This window comes from Symsagittifera roscoffensis, chromosome 5 (assembly GCF_963678635.1).
Source record: "Symsagittifera roscoffensis chromosome 5, txSymRosc1.1, whole genome shotgun sequence".
Classification (NCBI taxonomy): domain Eukaryota; kingdom Metazoa; phylum Xenacoelomorpha; order Acoela; family Convolutidae; genus Symsagittifera; species Symsagittifera roscoffensis.
Genome location: NC_087066.1, coordinates 2,815,964 through 2,833,919, shown reverse-complemented (window position 1 = coordinate 2,833,919; position 17,956 = coordinate 2,815,964). Strand labels below are relative to the sequence as shown.

The window sequence follows — 17,956 nt, the reverse complement described above, 5'->3', positions numbered from 1 at the left end:
TTGTTGGGACGACGTGTCCAGCCTTCCGGAAAGAAATAGAGTGCTATTTCCCGGGACTCCAGAATCCGTAGGGGTCCCGGGACCAAGACTCAAACTGTTATATATTAACTTTTAGCTTCTAAATAACAGCCCTAATTTGAATCTAAATAACATCCCGATTCATTTTCAGATAATGAGAAGCTAGGAGTGAGGGAAAGGGTTAATCCAACTTCGATGGAGATGATGATTTTTATCTATTGAACAAAAACAATAGTAATCTAATAGATAGTAGTAGCCCAATTTTTAGGAGTGACCTCGTGGTCTGGGGATACTGACACCCAGCCATGAGCTCACTATTCTTGCATATAATTAAGTTAATTTGAGTGTTTTGACCGAAGCCAGAAGCAGTAACGTTCTTTGTCGACCCGATGTTATGAAAACTACCAAAAGAACTGGCTTTGGCAGAGACGGTGAAAAGCATGTAGAGTTTTGTTTAGACGCTAGCCATTCGTTTTAGAACCTAGCTTTTTTCCCGTCGATATGTACTTCCGGGCGAATGTTACATATGATTCGGATCTTCTGATTAAATTGACTTCTCAACCCACATATGCACAATACTATGTCTGTTTTGTGGATTTCAAGAAAGCGTTTGATACGGTTGACCGCAATACCCTGATTCAAAAGCTCATCCGACTTGGCCTGCATGGTGAAATTATCCACGCGCTAGGTGAAATATGCTCAAAGAATTTTCAACAGGTTGCCGACGGCTGTAATCTTTCAAACAAAATTCCCCAATTAATTGGCGTGACCCAAGGCGATAAGCTCTCACCTTTGCTTTTTTCGTTATTTATAGCTGATCTCCCGGATTTTATCGATTCCAATCAATGCTTGATCATTTTATATGCAGATGATCTAATCATAGCCAGTCCTTTCCTTCTAGATGTTAAAAGATCGCTGAATGACCTCCACGAGTACTGCAGAATTAACAAGCTCACTGTCAATGTCCAGAAAACCAATATGATGAAATTCAGAAAAGGTGGACCTCTGAAAAAGTCAGACAAAGTTTTCTACGGATACGAAGAAATCGGGTTTACAAACTCATTTTGCTATCTTGGCTACAACTTATCACCGTCCCTTACCATCACAACCCACCTAAAACACTTGGTCAGATCAGCTATAAGGTCAACGTTTGCGCTCCAACAGAAATTACCGTTCTCAAAAATTAATTTTACGTCGGCCAAAAGACTATTCGAATCAATAGTGTATCCGGCGGCGATGTATGGAATCCAAACAATCGATCATGGCGTGTTTTCCGCTCAAATAGACTCCCATGTCAAACAAATCCAAGGAATCTTCTGGAAAAAATGGTGTGGACTTAGCGTTTACACCAGGAACACATCCCTCTTGCATCATATTCTTGGAGACGACTTCCTAAGAATAGATCGCGCGAGCCCCTTAAAAAGAAGAATTATTGCTCAATATTATGCAAATGAGGCCCATCATCTTATTTGCTTAGTCGAAAGGTGTTTTGAGTCCCAACTGGACTGTATTTGCAGATATTGTAACAATAATATTGATTTCAGACATTTAGACACATGTCATGGCTTCACAGAATGCTCTAACACTGTGGAGAAGTTATTGAAGGCGACACGACAAGCGTAAAACAACTTATCAATTTCTCCACCTTTTTTGCACGTGCTTTTTATTTATACAATATACACGCGGTTATTATTTTATTACACATTTGTCCATTTATTGGATGTTTAATTTACTCTTTCTTCTTCAAATTGACTTCTCATTTCAGTTGCCGCGATAAACTTTAGCATGACATGGTCGATTCAAATTTTTCAAAGTTTTAGTTTCCCCCGAAAATCAAGGTCAAACTTCCGAAGATGACCGACTGGCACATTTTCTTAACATATTTGATTTTATTTACTTCTTATATTTGTTTTGTATCGCAAGCGGTGCGAAGCTCCACTTCGCCTCGGTGCGTTATCATTTCCCTCTAGCATTAAGAACCCAATAACGGAATTGTATAGTTTTGCTTTCAGGTGGCATTGAAAAGATGCAGCGGGATTTTTTGCTGCAGTTATTAGCCGTTCTTTTAAGTTGCTTGAGTGCTGCCGCTCTTTTTGAAGATCAAGTTGGTAAATTTGATTGGCTGATTCAGCATTTGGGTCCGATCAAGTGGAGCAGATTTTTGAATGTTAATGGCAAATCACAATTAATTTTTGCATCAGAAGTTGCGTTAGCCCTGGCCAATTCTCAGGATGGCTCAATTATCTGGAGGAAGGTGTTTGAAGAACAAGATGGGGATATTTCGAAAATATTTCTCTTCGACGGAAACTCGAATATAGCGACCTTACATGAAAAGAGGCAACTTTATCGTGTGTTTGATTGCTTGACGGGGAATATGCGACAAGAATTATCATTGGTGCCAGAAACTGGGGCATTGGAAACAATAACTGACACCGCGGTTTCACGTAAACAGCCTGGCAATGTAATGGTTGTTTCGAAGACAAGCATGCGAGCGATATCTTTCGATGAGACTTCCAGCTGGACTTATCCACTCTCGGTTGATAGTGACGATTTTGTTAGCAGGAAAATAAGAGTCAACGAAGCTGAGAAAACCGTGGATGTTGTTTCTTTGTACAACAGTGGTGTTAGTGTTATGAGCTTCGAGCTTGCTGGAGGTGACAAATTAGAAGATATACGCAGAAATTTTGAATTTTCACAAGATAGTTGTAACGTTGAAGGCGATTTTATTGTGTGTTTGGCCGATGATTCGTTAAAATTTTTAAAGTTAGACGGACTAAGTGGAAAGAAATCAACCAATTTTGTCTCTTCAAAACTGGGATTCAAGATATCGAGCGTTGAATCTGTATTCGGGGATTTGTTCCTCGTTCACTTCAAAGAATCGACAGCAACAACGTTGGTCGAATTAAGTGAAACTAAAACGGAAACAATAAAACACTTTGAAAACTTTGTTTCCTACAATGAGTTATCAGTTCCTTATGCAACAAATGGTGCTTTGTTTGCTTTTCTACATTCCGAGAAAGATTCGCTGACCGTGACTGCTATAAATTGCGAAGCTAAAACAGAAATGTTTTCGAATGCATTGAAAGTTAGGATCCACGAAAAGCATGGCAACCCTCTACTAGTGGCTGCAGCTACAGGGAAGTCTAGCGGAAGGCCAGATAAAGTTTTTATAACCGCCGAAGATCAAAAAACATTTATGATTGGAATATCATCGAATGGGCAAAATAGTATTCTGTGGACCAAGGACGAAAGCTTATCGCAAGTTATAGATGTTGAGATGTGTGACCTCAACTTGAGTGAGGCAATGATAACTTTAGAAGCTGACTTCGAATTTGCAACGCGAGCTAAAACTACTCTTTTCGAAATGTTTTACAGGAGATTTTCCTCGCATATTTCGCAGTTTGTAGGTTTCGCAATGAAAACGTATGATCAAATTGCCAACCAGCAGTTGTTCAAAGAATGTGCTGCCGACAAGGATGAGCTTGTTAGAGACAGTTTCAACGTGAACAAAATGCTAATCGTTTTATCTGGAAATGGAAAACTTTCTGGAATTTTGAGCGCCTCTGGAAAAATTATGTGGTCTTTGTGGTTTAGAGATATGACATTCAAAAAATCAATTTCGGGACAAGTCGGATCTTTTCTTTTCGTTCAACGAGGTACAGATAACTACAAATTTGAACCGAAAGCTGTTCTTGTTGGACAGAATAAAGTGTCTGGAAATGTAGCCATCATTTATTTCAACCCACTATCTGGGCAGGTTATAGAAAGTTCTCTTGATACGGGGTATAAAGCCCTCCAAGTTATTTCAATCCCAGAAGTTGTTACTGATGACAACTTGAAATCATTTGCCTTTTTGATGGAAGATCGTAGCTTGAAGCTTTATCCAGACACACCTGCAAATGTGAATCGATTCGATCGTATTTTTTCAAAAGCATTATTTGTCGTCCTAACTGCTTCAAATGAACGAATCGCTGGTGTGCAATTTGACAAAGTGGGAACCGGGAAGGAATTGTGGTCGCACAGTCTGGGGATAGATCATGAAGTATATGGAATTTATAGCATGAGAGAGGGAGAGTTAGTGGACTCTCCGGGAAAAGTGCAAAGTGACCAAACAGTTCTGTTTAAGTATTTGAACCCGAACTTGGTATTTGTAGTCCTGAGTCCGAAACAAAAAGAGGTTGGAGATTCAGCGCAATCAGGAAACGACGCCAAGTTCCAGTTCGAGTTTAGTCTCATCGATTCGGTCTCAGGTGAAACTGTTTTCGCGACTACAATGCGACGAGTGTCGGACATTCATGTGGTTCACTCGGAGAACTGGGTCGTGTTCAGTGTTTGGAACGACAAAAGTCGAAGAACAGAGCTGACGGTAATCGAGCTGTACGAGTCTGGCAAAGACTCGGAAAGGAATTCGACCCACTTTTCCTCTTTCGCTAATTCATCGGCTCCCTTAGTTTTGCGCCAGAGTTATATCTACCCAGCATTTGTTAAATCACTAGCTACTACATATTCGGAGAAGGGTCTAACCAATAAGCAAGTCATTCTTGGCACAGCCAGTGGAGCGCTGGTTCCTATTCCCAAACATCTTCTGGACCCCAGGAGGAGCTTGACCTCAAAGGCCGCAGCTAGAGAGGAGGGAATGATCCCATACCATCCAGTCATCTCACTGCCCCTGGAAATGAACATCAACTACAACCAGAGCATAGCTTTGATCAGAGGCAGCGTCGCCTTTCCAGGAGGTCTGGAATCGACCGTATTGCTATTCAATTATGGCCTGGACATATTCTTCACACAAGTGTTTCCATCTGAAATGTTCGACGTGCTCAGTGCAGATTTCGAGTTCTGGATCATAGGAGCAGTATGTTCGGCGCTTTTCATAGGATCGCTCATCACTAAGAAGCTATCGTCCTATTATGCCCTGAAAAAAGCGTGGAAGTAGACTGAAGGCATGCGATGTTGCTCAGAATTTTGCTCAGTTTTTTAGACTCAGGAAAGCTAAGTCAAATGCTGACATGTTGACGAAGTTTATCGTACTGGTTTTTTGTACTTTGTTTTACCCCACATTTATCGGAGATAGTTTTATCAGATTATACACTTGCGGCGACTACAGAATGAGGATATGCGAGTGCGTCTTTAGCATCTTTAGCACAAAAATAACTCCAATTGAATAAATCCTGGGTTGAAATAAGCTCCTCAATTCATTTTTTCATGTTTTCCTTGCTTCAAAAATTATTACAGTTCTATGAATTTTAGATCAATAATGCGTAATTTGATCTGGTACAACATACTTTGAATTTTATCGAATATGTTTTTACCCTTGCGATTAGTACGGTTATTGTAATCGGGTACAATACTTTTTCCCCGTAAATATCTGCTAACAGAAGTAGACGATTTTGCACATTTAGTCTAGACAAAACTACCTTGCTTTGGGTGACGAATGTGCTGGGTCCGATTCAGCCTAGGGACTTCTTTCAAATAGAAAAATAAAAATAGAAAAAAATGTAAAGGTTAAGTTGTCAGGCTATAGTTGGTTTGGTTATGTTTATCGACTTTCTAAATCTTGGACTTTTCTATCAGACTTTGGGATCTTTTTCCTTCCCCCACCTGCAAAATTTTACTAATGAAAAACTTGTTCACATTAATAGGTTGTTATGAAAATTGGTATACGGACTAATAAGGCCGTGGCAAACAAATTTGGTCTTCATTATTAACCTATGTGAAACCACTCGTTGAACCAGAAAATTGATGCTCGTGTGAGGCGGGAGGGGGGGGGGGGGGGCGCTTGTATAGAAAAAGGGCCAGACTTTGTTTAAAGGTTTTTATCAGACGTTGTTTGTAGAGCACTTCACACTTCACTCGAGACAACCGCAGAAAAGTTTTAGTTACTTTTATCGGCTTTTTCAATTTTGTTTTCTCAAATTTGGTTTTAATTTCTTCCGGCTAGCCTCCGTCCTTTTTGGCCTTGTATCGCAAGTGGTGCGAAGATCAGCTTCGTCTCTATGTATCATTATTTAATAAGTTTTGCTAATTAATATTTTCCTTAAATTAATTGTATTTCAACTATTTCGTTTTTCTGAAGAATTGGTAAAAAGCAGCAACCAAAAAAATATGCGTTCGTTTTAAATTTTTGTTATTGTTTGTTTTAGATGCTTTGGGTTATTTTGGTGCTTTAAACTTGAGTTGATTTTTTGTGCTCATGTCGAAATGTGTGATGGACAAGTTGTGAATAACTACCTGATAGATGTGATTGATGAACAGTGGCGACAGGACAAACTTCCCAATGAAGACATAGCAGTGCCTATAGCCGAATTGCCTCCCTTGGGCGAAGACATTCATCTACTCAACCCAGAGACGGGCGCCAAAATCAGAGGCACTTCCTTCCCCTCTACTTTCGGAATCACCCAGGGCAGGAAGAATACTGGATTGAACAAGCGGGCCAATGATAAACCGACAGTTAAACAACTGGAAAACAGATGGACGGATCAGGGCCTGTACAGATTTTTTGATCAGCCAATGGCAGCTCAAAATAAATGATTGAAAAATCCGTTGTTCTAAACTTGATAGATTTGAATTTGATTTCATTCCGCTTCGAAGCCAACTATTTTCTCAATTAATTGTTCGCATAAATCGTATTTTCCTACTAGATAACGATATTTCTAAGTTAATGAAAGATTTTTCCTGAGAGCAATTTATTCCGAGAAGCTACAATACTTTACTACTTGAATGAAAATCACTTCGACAAATCACTAAAAATTGCTCATATACAAAAGTTTTTTGATATTAACTTTAACTTGATATTAATAATAAATTGTTTTCATATCGGAGGTTATTCAATAGACATTTGACAATTTACTTGATTCTGATATGCAAGGACATCAAAAGGCCCGATGCCTTAATTGAACAGTACAATTTCTAAAAAGTACTACGAAGTTTCAACTAAAAAACTATTAATTGTCCAAACCCTACGACCCCCCTATTTTAGAAAAAAAGATCTATCATTTTTTAAAATTTTTTTGTGATGTATGGCAAAAATTGTTTAATTGACTATCATTAAGATTGCTGACTGTATCATTAAAGGTAAATTAAATAGTTTTCTTATCCGTACACCTATTCTTTTAGGAATTTTACCAGTGAAACTATTCATTGGTTTCATTTTTTTAAACTCTTGTATGTTTCAATATCTCAATCTCCGAGTCCAAAGTTGAGTTTTTTTAGGAGTTAAGTTTTCAAATCCTTCCGTAAAAGCTTAACTGAAGATTTGAATACCTTCTATATGTGCAAATCTTTCACTGAGCGTATCTTGTAGGTTTCTTTAAAGTAGGTTACTAACTGATATCTCCATTTTCTTGAAATTATTCTCAGAATTTGGTTTTATTTCATTTTAATTTTTTTGTACTGATGTTTTATTATCTGTGCCGTACACTATAACCCAATTTTGCAGTTTTGGCTGAATATGACTGAAATTGGTTTTAATAAGTTGTGCTGTCATTAGTGCGTCACTTAATCGGTAGACCAACCCACAAAATTTATTCATTTTTTGACGAGAAAATCGATATGAAATGTGTAATCTTGCGTCCATGTGAAAAATCGATTTTTTTTAGTAGAGGCCTTTTTTAGCATGGTTTCGTATTTTAATATTGTCTCTTTGATTATTTTTCTATTAAAATTTGTTTATTGTTTTGACTAAGTTCAGGGTTAGGTTAGTTTATTGATTTTCAACCAATTTCCTATTTTTGATAAGTCCTGGTGTAGGTGTAGGTTTTGTTTTTTTTTTGCTTCACTGCTGTATCATCAGCGTATAAACATAAGCTCACTGAGTTTGTAATCGTTGGTAAATCATTTATCGTTAAAATGAACAGTAGTGGCCCGATGGCTGATCCATGTGAAACTCCACGACATTTTGGTGCCAGTTTTGACTACTTGTGATCTAGTTGTCAAATATGATTTCAACAATGCCTGTATGGGACCTCGTAGTCCGCAATTTTCAGCGTTTTGTAGAATTGTGTCATGTGAAACGGTATCAAACTCTGTTTTGAGATCTGTGAAAGCTGCACAGGTTACATTAGGGTTCAATTCCTAATCATTTCGGATGCCTTCCATGAAGTTAATCAAAGCATCTATTGTAGAAATTTTAGGTCTGAACCCAAATTGCTTTTTAGTCACAACACCATGTTTATCTAAGAAATCAATGGTGCGTTTATGGATTAATTTTTCGAAATTTTTGCGGTTAACAGGTAGAAGAGACATTGGCCGATAGTTATCTGGATTATTTTTTGTTCCACTTTCATGAACTGGTAGTACTATGGCTACTTTATGACAGTCTGGAAATTTTTTTTCTGAACGTTTTTTTTCTGAACGTTTTATAATTTTTTCAGTTTTGTAATTTTTATGACAGTAGTTTTTAACCCAAAAAATCACAACTGTGTTTTGAATGAAAGTTACGCAAAATTGAGCAGATTTTTTTTCCGCTTGTTTTCATGAGACAAAACTATAAAGAAATCGCTTCTGATGATTTTTTTGAGATTATTTAATTTTCTCAGCCAATTGATGTCCTATCTTGGGCAAAAAATTGACTAAGTTTTTCGATTTTTTTCTTGGCTTAGATTAACAGATTTTTTGCTTTTACCCGATAATTCTCTCGAAGTGTTAAAAGTAGCTCTTGAGTTTTGTTCATTATCGTTTTGAAACTTGTTTTGGTAAAATTGCTTTTGTTTCTTGCCTATCATTTTTTAAATGCATTTCTAGTTTTTACAAACTGCGCTTTGATTGTCATTCCCTGAGTTAATGTTATCTGCGAAATCTTTTCGTTTTTTGCTAGCTATATCCAGGTTTTTTTGCCTGCTTTTGTCTCTAGTTTTAATTGAAACGGAATGGTTTTTGTGTGTAATTATCTGATGAAAGAATTGAAAAGTTTCATTTCAACCTAAGTTGGTTGGTTCTTCGTCGTGCTTTTGTAATTCATCTAGATTCCTTTTTCACTTATGTTCCAGTTTTTCAACTTGTTCCAAACTTTGTATGCTTCTCCTTGGGAAATTTCATCATAAGACACGTTTTGTTTCTTTCAGGTACGTAATTACTGTTGAATGATCTGTAATCAATGCATCCGACACCTGAACAACCGAAGAAAAGTGCGAGTACATCACATCTATGTAACTTCTGGAAGAAACTGTTTGGCGAGTTGATTCTAAATTGTTTTGAAATTTCAAATTAAAAGCATTTAGACAATCAACGCTTTTTTAATTTGAGGTTTTAAATGATCATGATTGAAGTCTCCACAAAGAACATGTTTATCTGGTCCTACATTCATCCCATCCAAATAATTTTCCGAATTCTTCATTGAGTCAATCAGTTTTAAGCCAGGACATATATAAACTACCGTACAAAATATATTGTTTTTTTTTCAAATTAGTTTTAACAGTCACGGTTTTATACTGGTCTGAGGTAAAACCACTAATGCGCTGAAAACTAGTGTTAATATGAACAAAACATCAACTCCACCACCTGTCCTCTCCTCCTTGATTTTCTACTTGTTGGTTGTTTGGTAAGAGGAGACATTTTTTGTTTGAGTCCGTTTTTAACCATGTTTTTGTTAGTGCAATAAGTATTGGTTTACAATCTAATGTACTCAGATAATTTCCAGCATTCTTTTTTGAAAGTTTGACTTTTAGTTTTTGTTTGACGATCTCCGTGAATATCAAGTCTCTTTCTATAACATTGCTGCATTCTTTTTGATACGACAACGCATATAATGATTTAGAGCCATTCCACAAATATCGCAAGGTGCACAAACCCTTTTGCTTTTCATACGAAAAATAATCATTTTAAATAAAAAACTTGTAGATATCGCAGAATGACCCAGTGTGTGGAGGTTCTTCATTATTTAAATAAGTGATAACTCTGCGAATATCGCCCATGTATTTTTTGGAGCTGGTACAAACATCATCATAGCGCTGAAACTATTGGACAAAAAAATGCTTCTATTTTTTGAAAAAACTCGAAAAACAATGAACACTGCGGATACTATATTGGTGGCTCTAATCATTAAAAGTTTCCTAATATAAATTTAAAAATATAACTTGAAAACTTGTTTTATACGGGTTTTCGAATGCTTTCGTTCTGCTTAATTGAGGATAGTCGTTCAAAAAAAAACAGAAATAATTTATGCAGTGAAATTATAATCCAAATTTATTGCATGTGAATTTGTGTTCAGTGTTTATGGATTTTAATCTTTCATTAATCTTTTCTCCTTTTTCCTCAGTGGTTGTTTTTTTTGGTCAGGTGAGATCTACGTTTTTTTTTGAAGATGTGACCCCTGTCGTGCTTTCAGTTCATGTTTACGGATCTTTTTATTGGATTGCGTACATTCGATAACAGCATTATTGTTCACTGCAACAAATCCGGTACTGTTGTTGCTCTTTTTGATGATAACAGAAACCGACCAATTTTGTGCTGAAGTTATGAACCTTTTTTATTGGCTTTAGCTTTGATTTTGCTTCGTACTTTGGTTCTTTTTCATTTAAACAATTTTGCCATTCAACTCGCTTCAATTTTTCTCAAGTTTCCAACGAGCTGAGAAAGCATTATCCTTTGCGTCGAAAAACTTGACTATGAATGCTGGATATAAAATATTATTGCCAATATGGCATGTTTCTTCGACCAGCTGAATAGGTGACGTGATACATTTTGACTATTAGAAGCGTCAAATCGGGGGATTGCTGATCACTATGCAATCTTTTTGACTATATCTTTCCTGTGCCCGTAATCGCTTATTCGTTCGTTTTTGAACTCATTCCATATTTTTAATTTTTTTTGCAATTTTTTTTTCGATTTTGCTTCCTCTGCTCTTTTTTTAAAGATTTTCCATTTGTGATTTCCATAGGCTCATATTTAACTCCTCTGTACAAACTTTTTTTTACCGCTTTTAGATGTTTCTTCAGCTCCTGAGTGTTGTTCCGTGATATCAACGAAATTTAATTTATGCTAAAAAATGAGACTCAAATACTCTTTTGTGGCGCAAAAGATCTCACCCGTTCATAGAAATTAAAGGAAAAGTGTCCAAGGGTCTACCATTTTTTGCTTATTTAAGTTCTCTCCGAATTATCTGTTCAACACAGATTTTTGTAAAAAAAAGTTTCAACGCTTTTTCAAAAAGTTATTTCAATCGTTAACTTTAAATTCTCGGAGATATAAGGGAATTAAGTCGATTCTTGAACTTCCGCGCTTGGTAAATCGAAATTTTTTTTAAACTAGCCGAATACAATAATTATAAGTCTTTAACTTTAGAAGCTTTGACTTGGAATATAAATTCTTTCGGCTTATTTAATTTTTAGATTTTCAATGAATGAAACGCAAAAAAGAAGCTCGAAAAACGAACGTTCAAAGCGCGAAAGAGTTAACCGACCGTTGTCTTTTCGGTCATTGCTCATTAAAGCAACTCCACCACCTGTCCTCGCCTCCTTGATTTTCTACTTGTTCGTTGTTTGTTAAGGTGAGACATTTTTTGTTTGAGTCCTTTTCTAACCATGTTTTTGTTAGTGCAATAAGTATTGGTTTACAATCTAATGTACTCAGATATTTTCCAGCATTCTTTTTTGAAAGTTTGACTTTTAGTTTTTGTTTGATGCTCTCCGTGAATATCAAGTCTCTTTCTACAATATTGCTGCATACTTTTTGATACGACAACACATATAATGATTTTGAGCCATTCCACAAATATCACAAGGTGCGCAAACCCTTTTGCTTTTCATACGAAAAATAATCATTTTAAATAAAAAACTTGTGGATATCGCAGAATGACCCACTGTGTGGAGGTTTTTCATTATTTAAATAAGTGATAACTCTGCGAATATCGCCCATGTATTTTTTGGAGCTGGTACAAACATCATCATAGCGCTGAAACTATTGGACAAAAAAATGCTTCTATTTTTTGAAAAAACTCGAAAAACAATTAACACTGCGGATACTATATTGGTGGCTCTAATCATTAAAAGTTTCCTAATATAAATTTAAAAATATAACTTGAAAACTTGTTTTATACGGGTTTTCGAATGCTTTCGTTCTGCTTAATTGAGGATAGTCGTTCAAAAAAAACAGAAATAATTTATGCAGTGAAATTATAATCCAAATTTATTGCATGTGAATTTGAGTTCAGTGTTTATGGATTTTAATCTTTCATTAATCTTTTCTCCTTTTTCCTCAGTGGTTGTTTTTTTTTGGTCAGGTGAGATCTACGTTTTTTTTGAAGATGTGACCCCTGTCGTGCTTTCAGTTCATGTTTACGGATCTTTTTATTGGATTGCGTACATTCGATAACAGCATTATTGTTCACTGCAACAAATCCGGTACTGTTGTTGCTCTTTTTGATGATAACAGAAACCGACCAATTTTGTGCTGAAGTTATGAACCTTTTTTATTGGCTTTAGCTTTGATTTCTGCTTCGTACTTTGGTTCTTTTTCATTTAAACAATTTTGCCATTCAACTCGCTTCAATTTTTCTCAAGTTTCCAACGAGCTGAGAAAGCATTATCCTTTGCGTCGAAAAACTTGACTATGAATGCTGGATATAAAATATTATTGCCAATATGGCATGTTTCTTCGACCAGCTGAATAGGTGACGTGATACATTTTGACTATTAGAAGCGTCAAATCGGGGGATTGCTGATCACTAGGCAATCTTTTTGACTATATCTTTCCTGTGCCCGTAATCGCTTATTCGTTCGTTTTTGAACTCATTCCATATTTTTAATTTTTTTTGCAATTTTTTTTTCGATTTTGCTTCCTCTGCTCTTTTTTTAAAGATTTTCCATTTGTGATTTCCATAGGCTCATATTTAGCTCCTCTGTACAAATTTTTTTTTACCGCTTTTAGATGTTTCTTCAGCTCCTGAGTGTTGTTCCGTGATATCAACGAAATTTAATTTATGCTAAAAAATGAGACTCAAATACTCTTTTGTGGCGCAAAAGATCTCACCCGTTCATAGAAATTAAGGGAAAAGTGTCCAAGGGTCTACCATTTTTTGCTTATTTAAGTTTTCTCCGAATTATCTGTTCAACACAGATTTTTTTTAAAAAAAGTTTCAACGCTTTTTCAAAAAGTTATTTCAATCGTTAACTTTAAATTCTCGGAGATATAAGGGAATTAAGTCGATTCTTGAACTTCCGCGCTTGGTAAATCGAAATTTTTTTAAACTAGCCGAATACAATAATTATAAGTCTTTAACTTTAGAAGCTTTGACTTGGAATATAAATTCTTTCGGCTTATTTAATTTTGAGATTTTCAATGAATGAAACGCAAAAAAGAAGCTCGAAAAACGAACGTTCAAAGCGCGAAAGAGTTAACCGACCGTTGTCTTTTCGGTCATTGCTCATTAAAGCAACTCCACCACCTGTCCTCGCCTCCTTGATTTTCTACTTGTTCGTTGTTTGTTAAGGTGAGACATTTTTTGTTTGAGTCCTTTTCTAACCATGTTTTTGTTAGTGCAATAAGTATTGGTTTACAATCTAATGTACTCAGATATTTTCCAGCATTCTTTTTTGAAAGTTTGACTTTTAGTTTTTGTTTGATGCTCTCCGTGAATATCAAGTCTCTTTCTACAATACTGCATACTTTTTGATACGACAACACATATAATGATTTTGAGCCATTCCACAAATATCACAAGGTGCGCAAACCCTTTTGCTTTTCATACGAAAAATAATCATTTTAAATAAAAAACTTGTGGATATCGCAGAATGACCCACTGTGTGGAGGTTTTTCATTATTTAAATAAGTGATAACTCTGCGAATATCGCCCATGTATTTTTTGGAGCTGGTACAAACATCATCATAGCGCTGAAACTATTGGACAAAAAAATGCTTCTATTTTTTGAAAAAACTCGAAAAACAATTAACACTGCGGATACTATATTGGTGGCTCTAATCATTAAAAGTTTCCTAATATAAATTTAAAAATATAACTTGAAAACTTGTTTTATACGGGTTTTCGAATGTTTTCGTTCTGCTTAATTGAGGATAGTCGTTCAAAAAAAAAACAGAAATAATTTATTCAGTGAAATTATAATCCAAATTTATTGCATGTGAATTTGTGTTCAGTGTTTGTGGATTTTAATCTTCCATTAATCTTTTCTCCTTTTTCCTCAGTGGTTGTTTTTTTTTGCTTCAGGTGAGATCTACGTTTTTTTTGAAGATGTTACCCCTGTCGTGCTTTCAGTTCATGTTTACGGATCATTTTATTGGATTGCGTACATTCGATAACAGAGCATTTTTGTTCACTGCAACAAATTCGGTACTGTTGTTGCTCTTTGTGATAATAACAGAAACCGACCAATTTTGTGCTGAAGTTATGAACCTTTTTTATTGGCTTTAGCTTTGATTTCTGCACTATGGTATTTTTTCATTTGAACAATTTTGCCATTCAACTGGCTTCAATTTTTCTCAAGTTTCCAACGAGCTGAGAAAGCATTATCCTTTGCGTCGAAAAACTTGACTATGAATGCTGGATATAAAATATCATTGCCAATATGGCATGTTTCTTCGATCAGCTGAATAGGTGACGTGATACATTTTGACTCTTAGAAGCGTCAAATCGGGGGATTGCAGATCACTAGGCAATCTTTTTGACTATATTTTTCCTGTGCCCGTAATCGCTCATTCGTTTGTTTTTGAACTCATTCCATATTTTTAATTTTTTTTTTTTTTTTTTCGATTTTGCTTCTGTTCTTTTTTTAAAGATTTTCCATTTGTGATTTCTATAGGCTCATATTTGACTCCTCTGTACAAACTTATTTTACCGCTTGTAGATGTTTCTTCAGCTCTGAGTGTTGTGCCATGATATCAACGAAATTTACGCTAAAAAATGAGACTCAAATACTCTTTTGTGGCGCAAAAGATCTCACCCGTTCATAGAAATTAAGGGAAAAAGTGTCCAAGGGTCTACCATTTTTTGCTAATAAAGTTTTCTTCGAATTATCTGTTCAACACAGATTTTTGTAACAAAAAAGTTTCAACGCTTTTTCAAAAAGTTATTTCAATCGTTAACTTTAAATTCTCGGAGATATAAGGGAATTAAGTCGATTCTTGAACTTCCGCGCTTGGTAAATCAAAAAAATTTTTTAAACTAGCCGAATACAATAATTATAAGTCTTTAACTTTAGAAGCTTTGACTTGGAATATAAATTTTTTCGGCTCATTTAATTTTGAGATTTTCAATGAATGAAACGCAAAAAAGAAGCTCAAAAAACGAACGTTCAAAGCGCGAAAGAGTTAACCGACCGTTCTCTTTTCGGTCATTGCTCATTAAAGCTCATCAACAACTAAGTTGAGATTAGAAAATACTAGCAGATGACAACAAACGTAATTTTACTGAACACTTCATAGCACGAAAACAAAACGCCAAAAACAAAGCAGTTCATGGTCGAAACTTTATTTACACTTGACAAAGCAAGTGTTTTGTAATCGGGAAGAAGACTTTTTTCCGTTAACTACTTTAACAAATCTTACTGTTGTTCTTACTTGTGTTGTTTTTGAAGCTTAAGAACTTTCAGGTTTGTTCCCTTTTGCAATAAAAGGTCAGGGGCTTTTGAGTGCCGGCCTAACCTTTTTTTTCAGTATGTATTCAATTGAAATTTTTCTTCGGCTTAGTTGCGTTTTCATTGATTTTGCTTGTGCTTTAATTAATTTTCGTTGTAGTCTTAAGTGCAAGTGTTATTCAATTTAATTTTAGTGGGTAAAATTAAAATAGTTATAAAATCTTTTTTTTTCGGCTCAAATTGTGTCCGCATAAAGATAGTCGGCCTATTATCAGTGCATTTACAAACCACCAATTTCACAATCTAATTGAGGAAACTTTTCACAGATTTAAATGGGTACATTCACCCTATTTACCTCTTTTTTAACTTTATGTTTTTTGTTTCGCTCATATGCGTGAAACTGACCTATGCAGGGGTGGATTTAGGAGAGGGGTGGACGACTCCCCCCTCGGATTCGACCTCCTCGCCAACTAAAGGTTCCCTCCTCTAGTATTATTTAATGACATCCATTTTCGGCCGAGCAACTCTAAAGTTTTTCTAAAGGCGCCAATTTGTTATAATTTTGAAGTGGTCAAAATTTAAAATTCTCAAAAACGGCATTGTTGAACTGCTTTTTTCCATAAAATTAATTTGCCTGCGGTGCACCAATATTTGTCAAGTTAGGGTCTTTATAGTGTTCTGGGAGCGCTCAGGAAATCTATTTGGTCGACCTAAAAAGTAATTTTTCTACTATTACAAATTTTGATAAATTTGATTTTTTATGACCTAATTAGAAACCAAAGCAGGCAAAATGAATCTAACCATGCCCCTAAAATGGATTATACCTTAAAGATTTAATAGCCACAATTAACTGAAACAATAATTTTCAAATTTTAGCCGTACTGCTCCTTGAATCACGCCTGGTTCCCAAATATCCTTTTTGCAACAATACCTGCAATTGTACTCCCTCTGGAATGTTCAGATTTTGCCCTTAAATTCTTTTAATGCTACTCAAATCAGTGTGACAATCAAAATTTTTTTGTCAATTTACACGACAACAAATAAAATACTATATAATGCACAAAGTTTATACCGTACCTATCATACCCAACACTTGCTAATTAAATTTTTAAGAAATTAGTTCAAGAAACAGAGATTCAAAACATCTCTTTGCGGACAATCGCCAAAACGGACAGCAATATGAACAATAGCACTAGTGCCACGATACTGATAACCAGTAAATCTGCGGATAACTGTAGCTACCTCACGTAGGAATCACTATGCGAGACTTCAGCGATCTCGTCACTAATCGAAGACACATCACCAATACATCCATTTAGGCAGTATATCTTAAAACTCAACACTGGCGATGGTTGATAACAATGCAACTGCGCACTACATCAAAAGAAAGAACAATTTCACAATGATGCCTAGAAGTTCGAATTGATTTTCTGAGCTCAAAGACTTTTAAAAAATTTGATAAAACGAGGATGAGCTCAACCTGATTGGCTTTTTTTATATTTGATTATGAAATTACTAAGTTCTTACACTTCTCCCGTAAACATTTTTTTCCGACATAGTTTTTTTTCTCACTTGTATTATTAGTGAACCTTGACTACTTTCAGGTGCTTTCTTACTTGGCCTAGTGGTAACGTGGTAGCCGTTGTACCCTATGGTGTGGGTTCGATTATCGGTAGTACCTTGTTTTTTCAGTTTGTGTGGAGTTGAATTTTTTTCCATTAAAACTGAATTTTCTGCTCGAGTTAGTCGGCTTAGTTGTCTAATCGCTGATTTTTCCTGTGCTGTAAGCAATTTTGATCTTAGTACTTTCATGGTGATCTTTGTTTCCGCTTCGTAAGTTTTGTTCCATTACTAATTGATTATTCAAGTGTTTTGCATAGCATGTTTGACTAGAAGGAACATCTATCGAAACAAAAACATTTTGGTAGACCTAGTTTTTTTTCCAACAGTAATCATTTTTTGACTTTGTGTTTTTATGGCTGTGTTGCATTGCAAGTAAAGCGGAGCTCCGCCGAAAATAGATAGCGCTCCGAAAATACGGTGTACCAATATAATTGAACGATTCGAATTGTCTCAATGTTGTTACATTCAGAAATCACGCAGGATAAGCATATAGCAAGATAGAAATTGTACACGCCTGGAAAAGATCGAAGTTCACACCCGCAGGAATGTTTCGTGGAGTACAGTGCCGTATATAACCAAAAATTAAATTTTCAGTAACCTTTTATCTTTTTTCTACCTAACACGCACAAAGTTGCGTTCAACGTTTGTGTTCGATAACATTGGTGACTAAAATTTTGGTTTGTATTTTTTTGTTTCTTTCAAATCAATTCGCTTCTTCCTGGCTTTCCGAAATATCCCTTTAAAGATTTTTAATGGCTTTAGTATTTTTGTTCCACGACTTTTTAGAATTT

General features: G+C 35.6%; 2 protein-coding genes across 2 annotated transcripts in view; both read left to right on the top strand.

Moving 5' to 3' along the window:
- The window catches only part of LOC134846098 (uncharacterized), a 464,945-nt gene that overhangs the window by 198,149 nt on the left and 248,840 nt on the right, over positions 1-17,956 (top strand). The gene's annotated exons all lie outside the window — the stretch shown is intronic.
- LOC134845539 (ER membrane protein complex subunit 1-like) lies at positions 558-6,078 on the top strand. The gene has a single exon (XM_063862471.1). The coding sequence runs from the start codon at positions 2,045-2,047 to the stop codon at positions 4,952-4,954; it is 2,910 nt and encodes a 969-aa protein (XP_063718541.1). The 5' UTR covers positions 558-2,044; the 3' UTR covers positions 4,955-6,078.